Consider the following 14,297-nt stretch of genomic DNA (forward strand, 5'->3'; position numbering starts at 1 on the left):
CATTCCTTCTTGTATATATACAGCAATCATGTGACCTTCCTTCCAAATAACATCTACCTGTTCACCAAGCCTGAATTGACAAATTGCTAAATAATGATTGGTGCTTGTGCAGTCATCTCTGTTAAACACCCATCTTGTTTTCACCTTTCAACAACACTAAGAATGATTATGTGATTAAAGTTGACTGTCACTCCCAATCAGCATTCTTGTTCACCAAGTAAAATGTTACGGCCATTTGAGAAGCTACAGAACTAGAGCAGGTAAGAATCAATAATATTGTATGGAAAACGTCTTTGAATGCATTGTTTTCTCAACATAATTAGAATTTTACTTTAAACTGGATTGACTAAGTTTAAACTACAGCTGCTTGGTCCTAAAGTATGCTTTTGTATTGGGTACCTGATTGAGAGTTTTTTGTAGATATGGGGTCCCCATGCGGTCAGCGAACTGTCGATAAGCAGGATGTGACAAGAAAAACTTCCTCTCAGCTGCCAATGCGGCTTGGATATCTTTCTTACCATCGATGTCCTTTTGGCTCCTGTTTACAACTCCAACATAACCTGAAGAAGATAAGGTCAAGGATCATGGCAGGTCTCCCCATGACAAATACATTTTACAATTGTTGGTGAGGCTACAGGAAAGACTTTCGCATATAGATCAAAACTCTATTCCTACTATCACCCCCAAAACACACGAATGTTGGTTTTAGGCTATAAAATTGAGTTGCGTTTTCTTTTTTGTCCAAACCTGTAAAAGGAGTCAGGTGATACCAATGCTCAGCATTATGCTCTGATCAATTATTAAAAAGGAGCTGGGGGGGGGGGGTTACCTCTTCGGTGTGTCCTAGTCCTCCTGATCTTAACTACCCAATCCTACTCCCCTGCAGCTACTTAACCCTTTCATGACTGGGGTCGGTGATGCCTAGATGTTCAGGTCATATTTAACAGGGTCAGAAATTGACAATAACTCTTTGACTAATTTGTCTACATAAATCATTTTTTACATACGTACATAGCTTTTATTTGGTACCCGGTTTTAATAAATAACCAACTCAATTTTTCTAGTACAAGCGGACAATGGGCAAAAAAGTGTAAAATAGCAACTTAAATTTAACAGGTTATGTACGTTTTTTGACGTTCTTTTATTACTGTATGCTTTTTTTTACAGACTGCTGTTCTCTTTAACAGCTGTAGCCTGTCAACTGCTTCTGCTACAATGCCTCTCTGTGACTGGCTAATACGTTCTAGAACCAATGTCACAGAACTAGCAGCTGACACAGGTACCAACTGTTAGTCCTGGGAACATTTATTAACATATTCTGAACACGAGACAAAACTTCTAGACCTCCAGAAGTCTAAGGCCTTGTTCACACCATAAGTGAAGATTTCACTGGAAGAGACATCAGTTTACATCAGTTTTCATATGCTTGAGTTTTATACACATTGCAGATTCCTGAGCAGAAAAAATCTGCACCTGATTACCAGTGTTGTGGTGTGAACAGGGCACATAGAGAACAACTGATTTTGTTGTGCCCTTACAGAACGCGTGCATAAAAACTGCCATCTCTGCACCATGGTGTGAACGAACCCTTAGAGGGATCACATCACAGTGCAATACACTTTACAGCGGTTAACACGTGAAAGTGTCTTAACCACTTCAAGTCCGGACACTTTCACCCCTTTCCAGCGCTATTACACTTTGAATGACAATTGCGCGGTCATGCAACACTGTACCCATATGACATTTTTAGCATTTTTTTTGAGGTATATAAAACTTTTTAAAATTTTTGGAAAAATATGTGTTTTTCTTAAAAAATTTTGCAAATAAATAATCTTTCTTCATAAATCTTGGCAAAAATGTATTCATCTATCTTTTTAGTAAAAAAAAAAAATAAAATAACCCAAATTGGTTTATAACCAAAAATTATAACTTTTCAAAATTTATTTTACTTTTTTATTTTATTTTTTTTGTATTATTTATTTATTTTTTAGATACTGTCACCCTAGCAGTACAGTGTTACCATAGTGACACTGTACTACTTGTGGGGGGTGATGAAGATTTTTTTTTCTTTTTTTACACTGATTGCGAAATACTGTGCGAGCTGTGATTGGTCACAACTTGTCACATAGTACAAGGCTGTTGTAAATAGCCTTGTACCACGTGACCTCTGTGATCATTCACAGATTTCACAAGTAGTAAACAATGATGTCAGGAAGTGATATATTGTTTACTACTACTATGCATGTGATCACTGATTGGCCAATCAGTGATCACTGTTTGGCCAATCAGTGATCACATGAATCGGGACCTCACACAGAGCTCCCAGGGAGCGCGCACTGGCAATGGATGCAGGGGGGACATTTAGAAATGTTTATCGGCAATGGGCTGGACGGGAAGAGGCTAAAGTATATTTACTCTTAATGAAGCCCAGTGACATCTATTTTAAATTAAAAAATGGCAGACTTCCACTCAAACACCTAAAAACGAAACTCAAATAAATACAGCTACCACTTTTGAACTGTGTTGTACTACGGGATTCATCCACCCTCACCTATTATTTTTATTATACAGGATTTATATAGCGCCAACAGTTTGCTCAGCACTTTACAATATAAAGGGAGACAACAGCAACAATACAGTTCGTTACAAGAGGGTTAGCAGGGCCCTGCTCCTTGGAGCTTACAATCTAAGAGGGAGGGGTTGGTGGTACAAAAAGGTAATAACTATGGGGGATGAACTGATAGGAGAAATAGAAGATTCAGTTATTAGCTGAAGGCAGGATAGGCTTCCCTGAAGAGATAGGTTTTCAGAGATCGCCTAAAAGTGGGCAGAGTAGGCGATAGTCATATAGATTGGGGTAGAGAGTTCCAGAGGATGGGGGAGGCTCTGGAGAAGTCCTGAAGATGAGCACGGGAGGAGGAGACAAGGGAGCTAGAGAACAGGAGGTCATGGGAGGAGCGGAGAGTACGGTTTGGGTGATATTTGGAGACAAGATCAGTGATGTAATTTGGGGCATGGTTATAAATGGCTTTATATGTTATTGTTAGTGTTTTGAATTTTATTTGTTGGGCAATGGGAAGCCAGTGGAGGGATTGACAGAGAGGGATGGCAGATATGGAATGGTTGGTAAGGTGGATGAGTCTGGCAGCAGCATTCATGATAGACTGAAGAGGGGATAGTCTGCGATTAGGTAGGCCAATGAGGAGGGAGTTACGATAGTCAAGGCGAGAGATAACAAGGAAGTGAATAGGTTGCTTAGTGGTTTCAGAGGTTAAAAACGGGCGTATCTTGGAGATGTTGCGGAGGTGAAGTCTACAAAATTTGGACAGTGATTGGATTTGGGGCAGAAAGGACATATGGGAGTCTAGGATTACACCTAGTACCCTGGCATGAGGGGAGGGACTGATGGTTGTATTATTGATCTTGATGGAGAAGTCAGGGGAGGGGGCACGGGCTGAAGGGAATAGTATGAGCTCCGTTTTAGAAAGATTTAGTTTGAGGAAGTGGAGTGACATCCATGCTGATATGTCACTTAGTAGGTTCGTAATGCGTGAGGAGACTAAAGGGGTGAGGTGAGGAGTAGAAAGATAGATTTGTGTGTTATCAGCATAGAGATGGTACTTAAAGCCATGGGAGTTTATCAAGTGACCAAGGGAAAAGGTGTAGATGGAGAAGAGAAGGGGTCCAAGTCAGAACCTTGAGGGACCCCTATAGAAAGAGGAAGTAGAGAGGAGGAGACAGAGTTATAGGGAATGCTGAAGGAGCACTGCGATAGGTAAGAGGAGAACCAGGAGAGAGCAGAGTCTCAGAGGCCAAGAGAGTGGAGTTTTTTTTTGAGGAGGGTTTGGTCAACAGTATCAAAAGCTGCAGAGTGATCAAGTAGTAAGAGTATGGAGTAGTGGCCATTGGTTTTTGCAGTTAGTAAATCATTAGTGAGTTTTAGTAGGGCAGTTTCAGTGTAGTAGTGAGCGAAAGCCTGACTGTAAAGGGTCAAGAAGGTTGTTGTCAGTGAGATAGGAGCTCAGGCAACTGTAGATTAAGCATTCTAAGAGTTTGAAGGTAAACGGGAGCAGGAAGATGCGTCTTAAGTTGTTCAGATTGGTGGGGTCCAGTGGAGGACTTTTTGAGTATGGGAGTGATCTGTGCATGCTTTAAAGTGGAGGGGAAGGAGCCAGTAGAGAGGGAGAGATTGAAGATGTGAGTGAGGGAGCATAGGATAGAAGAAGAGGGTGACTGTAGTAGTTGTGAGGGGACAGGATCCAGGGGGCACGTGGTGAGACGGGCTTCTGAGAAAACTTTAGTGGCCTCTTCAGTACTAGCAAGGTCAAAAGGGGAAAGTGTTGAGGGAGGTTTAGTACAAGATATGCTAAGTGGGATAGATGTCTGTGTAGTAATTGCATCAATCTTGTTTTTGAAATGATTGGCAATCTCGTAAGCAGTGAGTGAGCTACTGAGTGGAGACAGAGGTGGAGATAGAGAAAGTAGAGAGTTAAAAGTAGAGAAGAAACGACGAGGACTGGATGACAAGGTGTTAATAAGAGTGACAAAGTAGGCTTGTTTGGTAGCATGGAGGGAAGAATTGTATTTTAAGAAAGCAGATTTATATAGGGTGAATGCTTGCTGGGATCTGGTTTTACGCCACAATCGCTCCAGCGCATGACTATGTAGCTTAAGATTTCGGGTGTCGTCAGTCTGCCACAGTTGTAATGGTTGGAACCTAATACTTCGTGTAGTTAGAAGAGCAAGTGAGTCTAGTGTGGATGAAAGCGAACAGTTGTAGACAGAAGTGGCTAGGTCAGGGCAGGACAGGGGAGAGATTCTGTCATAGTTGCAGAATTGAAAAGAGAAGGGTTAAAGTTGTGAAGGTTTCTGCGGGTGATTGTTTGCTGTTTGGAGGGATAGGGGTTTGAAGATGAGGATACTGTGAAGGTGATGAGATCGTGATCAGAGAGAGGAAAGGGGGTGTTTGTGAGGTTGTAGGTAGTGCAAAGAAAGGAGAAAACAGGGTCTAATGTATTCCCATCAGAGTGAGTGGAGGACTGTGTCCATTGTGCTAAGGCAAAAGATGAGATTAAATTGAAGAGTTGGGATGTAGCTGGGTTGTTCACATTAACAGGGATGTTAAAATCTCCAAGAATGATAGTGGGTATTTCAGAGCAGAGAAAGTAGGGTAGCCAAGCAGTGAAGTAATCAAGAAAGCGTGACACCTGTCCAGGAGGCCAGTAGATCACTGCAATCCTCAGAGAAATGGGAGAAAACAGTCGAATGCAGTGAGTCTCGAAAGAAGAGAAGGATATAGAGGGAGGGTTAGGGAGGACTTGAAAGATGCTCAATGGGGATAGAAGCAAACCAACTCCACCTCCTTTCCAACCACTGGGTCTGGGTGAGTGAGTCCAGTGTAGGCCTCCATAGGAAAGAGCTGCGGGAGAAGCAGAAACTGATGCTTAAAGGCATGCACATGCCTTCCTGTTCTGGTGTTTGAGTCAGCAGGTGAGTAAAGTATTAGCAGGAGGAGATGAGAGCAGTGGTAGGGAGATGGAAGAAGTGAGGGTGATATGTATAAGCTTTAGGGTGGAGCAAAGGGGTAAAGAAATGGGATTTTGAGAACAGAGGATAATAATATGAAATGGAGGAGTAGATGGGGCATATTAAAAGGTAGATGCAGTGGTAATCAGATTTGTAGGAGATGTTTCCCAGGGTGTTTTGCTTGCAGTCCATCCAGAGTGCAGTAGACTTCTTTGTTGTATCTTCTTGCTGCTTTAATTATGCTGCTTTACTTAAACTGCTGTGTTCAGCTGCTGTTTTGCACTCATGTAGGACAATGCCCCCATCTGTGACTGTACCAACCCCCTGTCTGTGACTGTGGCCAAGCTCCAAAATGAACCTTCATTGGAAAAGAGTGGACACCATCTGCGACCAAACTTTGAGGTCTTCTTTTTCTATGACTAAGGCTGTGGACCAAAATTTTCACTTGGGCCTACCCATCTCTAGTTCTGATCAGTTGAGGAGAATGCAGGTGACCAATATTTTAAAGGCTTGATCTCTCTATGTTGCAGGTTGAAGAGGGCTTCTTTAATGAAGGATCTACTGACAAGTATACTAAAGGAGTTTTGGATGAGAGACTTGACAACCAGAACCAAAGACCATATATATATATATATATATATATATATATATACACATACACACACACACACACACACAGTTGTGTTCAAAATAATAGCAGTGTGTTGAAAAAAGTGAATAAAGCTCAAAATCCTTCTAATAGCTTTTATTTCCATACACACAAATGCATTGGGAACACGACACATTCTATTCCAAATCAAAACATGAAGAAAAATATATCAAATTTGTGTTGTTCCTCTAAATAAAATTGAAGAAAAGTGAGTATTAGGCGGTTCAAAAAATAGCAGTGTTTGTATTCTTCTTTACAAACTCAAACATTCACTATATAAACTGAAAAATGTTTGAAGATTTTGCTTTCCTTTGATATCACTTAATTAATATTTAGTTGTATAAGCACTGTTTCTGAGAACTGCTGTACATCTGTGTTGCATGGAGTCAACCAAATTCTGGCACCTGTGAACCAGCCCAGGGTGATTGGACTACATTCCACAGTTCTTCTCTATTTCTTGGTTTTGCCTCAGAAACTGCATTTTTGATGTCACCCCACAAGTTTTCTATTGGATTAAGATCCGGGGATTGGGCTGGCCACTCCATAACATCAATCTTGTTGGTCTAGAACAAAGATGTTGCACATTTACTGGTGTGTTTGGGGTCGTTGTCTTGTTGGAACACCCATTTCAAGGGCATTTCCTCTTCAGCATAAGGCAGCATGACCTCTTCAAGTATTCTGATGTATTCAAACTGATCCATGATCCCTGGTATGCGATAAATAGGCCCAACACCATAGTATGAGAAACATCCCCATATCATGATGCTTGTGCAACCATGCTTCACTGTCTTCACAGTGTACTGTGGCTTGAATTCAGTGTTTGGGGGTCGTCTGACAAACTGTCTCCGGCCACTAGACCCAAAAAGAACAATCTTACTTTCATCAGTCCACAAAATGTTGCGCCATTTCTCTTTAGGCCAGTCAATGTGCTCTTTGGCAAATTGTAACCTCTTCAGCACATGTCTTTTTTTCAACAGTGGGACTTGCGGGGGCTTCTTGCAGATAGCTTGGCTTCACATGGCGTCTTCTAATTGTAACAGTACTCACAGGGAACTTTAGACCTTCTTTGATCTTCCTGGAGCTGATTGTTGGCTGAGTCCTTGCCATTTTGGCTATTCTTCTATCCATTCGAATGGTAGTTTTTCGCTTTCTTCCACGTCTTTCAGGTTTTGGTTGTCATTTTAAAGCATTTGCGATCATTTTAGCTGAGCAGCCTATCATTTTCTGCACTTCTTTATACGTTTTCCCCTCTCCAATCAACTTTTTAATCAAGGTACGCTGTTCTTCTGAACAATGTCTGGAACGACTCATTTTCCTCAGAATTTCAGAGAGAAATGCACTGTAACCAGCATGTACAACATTTGCTGCATTCCTTCCTTAAATAAGGGCAATAATTGCCACCTGTTTTTCAAAGAATGAATGACCTCACTAATAGAACTCCACACTGCTATTATTTTGAACATGCCCCTTTCAATTAGTGATTCAATTACACAGAATCAGCAGCATGCATGTCATGACTGTTGTAGTAAATTATTTGCCATGTAGAAATATCATTTCTACCAAAAACAGTGATTGATCAGGTTAGTGAAGCCTGTATATGTATATATATATATATACACAGATCATCAGGTCTAGTTGCTATGAGATATATCTACTTTTGGGTCACAGTGCCTCCACCTTTGTGCATCATTTACACCACAATGTGCAGCCCCTTTCACGCTGACAGTTCAATCAGGTCCGCCTGTCAGTTTTTCAGGGGGACCCTATTGGACCATCCATAGCTCTCTATGGAGCAGTGGGTGTCAGCGGACATGTGTCCAATGACACCCGCCAGCATCCGATCTGATCCTGTACGCTAAAAACAGATGGATGGGGATCCATTCCCCATCCATCTGGCGGATCGGATCAGATGACAGTCAGGTGGAAACGGACAGGTGTCCCGTTTCCATCCGACAGCCCCATAGAAAACAGCGAGGTGTGTCTGCGTACACTCTGCATCAGCAGAGTGGACACAGACCTGTCATCCGATTGCTAGGCAGGGATCAGCGGATACCCTGCTGAGCAAGCAGATCCACTGAAGGGTCCGCCCCATCTGAAAGAGGCCTAATAGTAATGTTTTTTTCAGGAACCTAGCCAAATTTGTAAACATTTCATGTTTGTTTTAATTATTTATACATACAATACATAAGATTGTCTAATACAAATTTACACTTAAGTATACAGTTATAAATGTATCTTGAGAGTATGCCTGAAGATATACTGTATTGATGTTTTGTCCTCGTACTTGTCTCATATAACAAAAACTCCATAAAAGGCAGTTAAAATCTATAACAAATAAATGCATTATAACTTGTCTTGAATGGTAAAAGATGTGCAAATAAGTGTGTATGTATATTATATATATAAATAGATATATTTACAGCCAATCTTGAGATGCAGGCACCCTTGCAGTACCGCAGATCTAGTTTTGTGACCTCGATTTCAAACTGCAGTCAAGCAATACAGCTTGGTCACCAACCCAACTCCAGCTTGTTGATTGGATTGTAAATGAACACCCCTACAATTATGAGGGAATTAGTCTGGTTTTTATTTCTATCAAAAAACTCAGTTTTGTCTTTTTTTACTATGAATTACAAAAGAGCTACTAAAGCTAGTAGATCTGCCTCTCCTCTTTTAGGCTCAGTTCTGTTGTGAGAAGATAACAGTAAGCTAACATAAAAGCAGATTTTAGTAATTACATTAGCTGCATTTCCGAAAATATTTATTGATTTTCGTTTAAATGTTGAATATATAACTTGATTAAATGGCGATTGTTTATATCTGCCTGAAGTTCAGCTTTAAAAATATTAGAATTACTTACCCTTTGAGTGAACACGTCATTTTAGTATATAATTCTCATGAAAAATTCTCTGAAGTGCTGCGGGTATAAAAGCTGTACACTTTCATTATGAAAAATTTGTCCTCACCTCTCCGCAAAGGTAATAGCTTATTTTCCAAGACATCTCGGGCATCTGTCCCTTCATCCATCAGGTCGAGTTTGGTTATGACACCAATTGTGCGTAGCCCTGCATAAAAGATATGATAAAGGTGTTGTCTTGTTATTCTTTTATTTTGTAAGAATATATTTTAACAGACCTATACATAATACAAAGCATCTCTGAATCAGATCCTCTGGTCTCTAAAATAATCTGTCCCAAATAAAAAAAAAAAAAAAAAAAAAGGACTCCAGCTTTGCTAGTCTCCTTGTTGATTTACAAAATGAGATAAAGCTTCACCTTAAAAAGAATACCCAATCAAATGCAAGAAAAAAAAAGCATGCATTTTTGCTTGCACATGATTGGATGATGGAAGTCAGCGGAGCTTTACCACATTTAATAGGCTCTGGAGCAACTGCACATTCTATTTAGAACTTTAATAAATCAAGCCCTATGTCTACCAAGCTCAACCTCTCAAATCCTGCAGCTCTGATCCAAAATAAGGCAACTGTTGCCAATTTTGCCTTATGTGAGAAAAACAAATTCTTTCATTACACCCCAAGGGCAATTGACTCAATTGGCTGGATCAGAATCTTTGATTTTTGTATAATTTATACGATTGTTATATCAAATAAGGGACAACTGGGAGGATGATTCCCTGTCCTACGGGATCTTACTGTCTGTTGTTTTTACCATAGTATTACAAACTACTGCCAATTCTAAGCAGAAGCCTAAACCATTAGGATGTTTTCAGTTGTGTGATGAAACTTATCCCCACAAAACCCATACAAACAGGTAAAGAACATACAAAGTCTATACAGAAACTATCCAGGCAAAAAGCCGGACCACAGTGCCACAAGGTAACAATGCTAACAAATACTCTAAGTTGCTGCTATATACATTCTGTGCTCAAATGGCACTTGAACTACGACCTCTCAGCACTTCACCCATATCCAGCTTGGTTTCCACTAACTCAGGAGGTATGATTCAAAGCCAGGCACTACATGGATTCTTACTATCTTCTGGTATCTGAAAGACTAAAGGTGATCTCAGGGCTTTGGAAGAAAACACACTCATTTCCTTATAAATGTATAGTGTCTTTGTAGATATTTTAATTATTGATGTTAAAAATTAAACATTTTTTTTTACTATTTCAAATTTACTAGTCCAACCAAGTCAAATTCTCTGTCTTCATTTTACTGAATATAATCTTCAAATTGATCTGCTATTGATAACAAACATATCTGAACAGGTGAGAAAGGAAAACCCCTCCCGTTCATATGTCCCTGTATGAAGTTTCAATTAAAAATAGTCAGAAAGTAAGCAGTCATAATTGCTAGATCCTCCTAATATATAGCCCAGTAAGCTCTGAAAAGACTGCACCATAATGACACCAACATTAAAGGTTTACTGACAATATGACTAGAACAAGTGTGCCTGTTCATTGAAGGGGATGAAATTCTGAAGTCTTTAGTTAAATTCCTGCAAGTTGTATGCTCTTAAAAGAAAGATAACCAAAAACCATCATGGTTTACTTTGTGAGTTTTGAGGGACAGGGATGTTAATGGCAGCAAATTTATATCTACAAATGAAGAACAAATATTTTATTAAACTGGCCCAATCTACAACTTTCACTTTTCTAAATCTCTGCTAATGAACATACTTTAGATCTGAATCAAATCCAATATTATGGCTTCACTAAATAAACACATGGGTAAAATAAGACACAAAACAAAAAACACATGCAAAGACAGAAAACCATTCAAAATGAAACAGACTAACAGGAAGTCATTTCTGGGCTGCTTTCTAGACAAACCTTGAGGATCCACTTCTTTGGCGATTTTCAAGGCATCGGAGTTTGCCAGATCTGTATTAGCTGGAGATACAGCTAGAAGGAGGCAATTCTCCTTGGTAACGAACTGCGTGAGCATGTCACGGATCTGAAACTCAATGTCTGGTGGTTGGTCACCAACTGGGACTTTGGTCATACCCGGAAGATCAACCAGAGTCAGGTTAAGCACTGAAAACAAAGCATTAAAAGAGTTAATATTACACAGACATAAAATAGGCCACTTTTACACAAGGCTGGTGGTAGTAATCTTACTAGTTCCCAAGAAACAACACAATCTATGCTGCTTTACTCATTTTGCACATTCCACAACAAAACAATTAGTCTTTGCCTCCAACAAGCTTGAAAATGGATGTTCCTCTTTCTATCGAGTGCACAGTAATTCATGTAGTTTGGATAGAAACCATTGAAAGCCAAATTCCAGCCTCCCACCCGTAGTGACATCCCATGTGTCATGTGACACACAGAGTGCTCCTTCTCCTCACTGATGCAGAGAGCAGTCTTTGCAGCATTGTGCTGCGCACCAGCGTGCACATGATGAGGCACCCCAAGGGTGTGTATCTCTGACATGCTAGGCTCAGACAAAGGGTCCTCAGTCACACTGGGCATCATTAAACGCAAGGAGGACTGAAACTGGACCATGGCGAGTCTTCCAGGGACAGTTATTTTTTTGGACCAGTTGGGCAATTTTAAAAAGAAAAAAAAAGTAACTGGAGTGGCTTTAATCTAATGCATATATTGATTGGAATTCCACACAAACACAGGATGAATATGTTCTCTGAAGGAATTAAACCTAGGAACTGTAGGAATCTAACCAGATAGTTATAGGCAACCCAGAATTATAGTTACCGATGCACCTGTTTTCAATAACATAAGCAGATTTCAAAACATAGGCCAGTTGACTCACCATTTGGAGAGTAGACACGAAGGTTTATTGGCACAGGAGAAATGCCCTTGTTTGTTCCGGTGATCCGATCGGTTTCAGCCTCGATTTCCATTCTGATCTCTTCAAAATCTGTAAACTTCTTTCCCTTGCAGTGCAGAAACTCCCCATGTTCTACACAATAATAATATAACATAAATCACAAGCTTCACAAATAAGTTATCATAATGATAGGGGAAGTAATTTATAAAATGGAATGCATTGAAAAAAAAAATGTGGCCCTATTTACTAAGGGAGTACCAGTTTTCAAAACGTTAATGCAACATGTAGGTATAAAATGTTATATATTTTACAGGGTAAGAATTGCACCCTACACATTAAATGGAAGGACTACTGATTAATAGAACACTTATGCATGAAGTTAAAAAACCTTCAGTGTGCAGCAGTGCCCCCAGCACCCTCAATACTTACCTGAGCCCCTTCGAGATCCAGCAATGTGCGTAACAGCCTCGCCTGTCCCAGGTCTCTGCCTGCTCATTGGCTGAGACAGCAAGCGGGAGCCATTGGTTCCAGCTGCTGTCAATCACAGCCAGTCAGCCAATGAGGAGGGGGGGGGGCAAGCCGTGGCTCCATGTGTGAATGGAGCAGCGGGTGCCCGGATAGCAAGCTGCTTGCTGTGGGGGCACCCGACAGTAGGGAGGGGCCAGGAGCACAGGCGGGGGACTTGAGAAGAGAAGGATCTGGTCTGCTCTGTGCAAAACCACTGCACACAGCAGGTAAGTATAGACACGTTTGTTATTTTACAAAAAAAAAAAATTAACCTTTAGTATCGCTTTAAGCGGATGATGGGAGCCAAACTTCACCTAATAAAGAAAAATTCTATGCTTGGAAACACTTCACCATCTCTCACCATGAAATCTCAGAATTTGTTGCTCCCCAGCGGTTTCCCTGCGAGGACTGGCTTTCTTGGGCCTTTTATATTTTTCTTTGTGAGGTTAGGAGACCTATTTATAATGGCTCTGCAGTACAATTGCATGATGGCTCTACTTTCCTAAGTATTAATTGCTTTGTTACTTTTTTTTTATAGTACCTTTGTTATACTTTTACTTTGTGTTTTAGCTGCTTATTCGGGCACTATCACTTTACAGACTTTCTAACGTCAATATTACAACAAAGTCTTTCTGTGTAATGTTATACACAGTGCATTCATAAAGTATTCAGACCCTCTTCACTTTTTTACATTTTGTTATATTGCAGCCTGATATTACAGTTTTTAAATTGTTCTTTCTCATTAATCTACACTCAGTATCCCATAAAGTGAAACAGAATTTAAGAAATGTCTGCAAATGTATGAAAAAGGAAAAACTGAAATATCACATTGGCATAAGACCCTTTGCAACAACACTTTAGCTCAGGTGCCTCCTATTTCTCTTGATCATTGCTGAAATTTTTCTACAACTTGATTGGAGTCCACCTGTGGTAAATTAAATTGATTGGACATAATTTGGAAAGGCACAGATTTGAGGGAGGCTACGAAATTGATGGTTCCCAAGAGCACAGTGGCTGTCATATTTCTCAAATGGAAGAAGTTGGGCACAACCAAGACTCTTCCAAAAGCTGATTGCCTGGCCAAACTGAGCAATTGGGGGAGAAGGGTCTTCGTAAGAGAGGTGACCAGGAACCCGGTGGTCACTCTGACTGAGCTCCAGAGATCCTGTGTGGAGATGGGACAAAGTTCCAGAAGGACAACCATCACTGCAGCCCTCCACCGATCTGAGTTTTACTACAGAGTAGTAAGACGGAAGCCTCTCCTCCGTACAAAACACATGAAAGCCTGCTTGGAGTTTGCAAAAAAAAAACACCTGAAGGACTCAACTGTGAGGAACAAGATTCTCTGGTCTGATGAAAGCAAGATTGAACTGTTTGACCTCAATTGCAAATGTGTCTGGAGGAAACCAGGCACCACTCATCACTTGCCTAATACAATCGCAACAGTGAAGCATGATGGAGGCAGCATCATGCTGTGGGTCTGTTTTTCAGCAGCAGCAGCAGCAGCAAGGACTGGGAGACTGGTCAGGGTTGAGGGAAAGCTGAATGGAGCAAAGTACAGAGATATCCTCAATGAAAACCTGTTCCCCAGCACTCAAGACTGGGCCAAAGGTTCACCTTCCAACATGACAACAATCCTAAGCACACAGCCAAGACAACACTGGCTGGGCAACTACAGAATATTTACAGAGTTGTCTCTAAGCCACTTCAAGTCCCGACATCTCTGGAGAGACCTGAAAAATGGCTGTCCACTGACGGTCCCTATCAAACCTGACTGAGCTTGAGAGAATATGCAAAGAAGAATGGCAGAAAATCTCCCAACTCAGATGTTCAAAGCTTGTTGTGTCATACCCAAAAAGACTCGAG

General features: G+C 40.6%; 1 protein-coding gene across 15 annotated transcripts in view; it reads right to left on the reverse strand.

Annotated features, from left to right (window-relative positions):
• The window catches only part of DNM1 (dynamin 1), a 224,914-nt gene that overhangs the window by 127,013 nt on the left and 83,604 nt on the right, over positions 1–14,297 (reverse strand). For all 15 annotated transcript variants that reach the window (XR_016315379.1, XR_016315377.1, XR_016315378.1 and 12 more), the window contains exons 3-6: positions 11,907–12,056; positions 10,967–11,170; positions 9,142–9,240; positions 400–560 (exon numbers count right to left, since the gene is read on the reverse strand). Coding sequence is in view for 12 of the 15 variants with exons in the window: in XM_089692909.1 (XP_089549035.1) it covers positions 400–560; positions 9,142–9,240; positions 10,967–11,170; positions 11,907–12,056 (614 nt within the window). In the remaining 3 variants the exon portion in view is untranslated. The remainder of the gene's footprint in view (positions 1–399; positions 561–9,141; positions 9,241–10,966; positions 11,171–11,906; positions 12,057–14,297) is intronic.

The sequence above is a fragment of the Staurois parvus genome, unplaced genomic scaffold (assembly GCF_062004578.1).
Source record: "Staurois parvus isolate SC_StPar_1 unplaced genomic scaffold, SC_StPar_1.0 ptg000608l, whole genome shotgun sequence".
NCBI lineage: Eukaryota > Metazoa > Chordata > Amphibia > Anura > Ranidae > Staurois > Staurois parvus.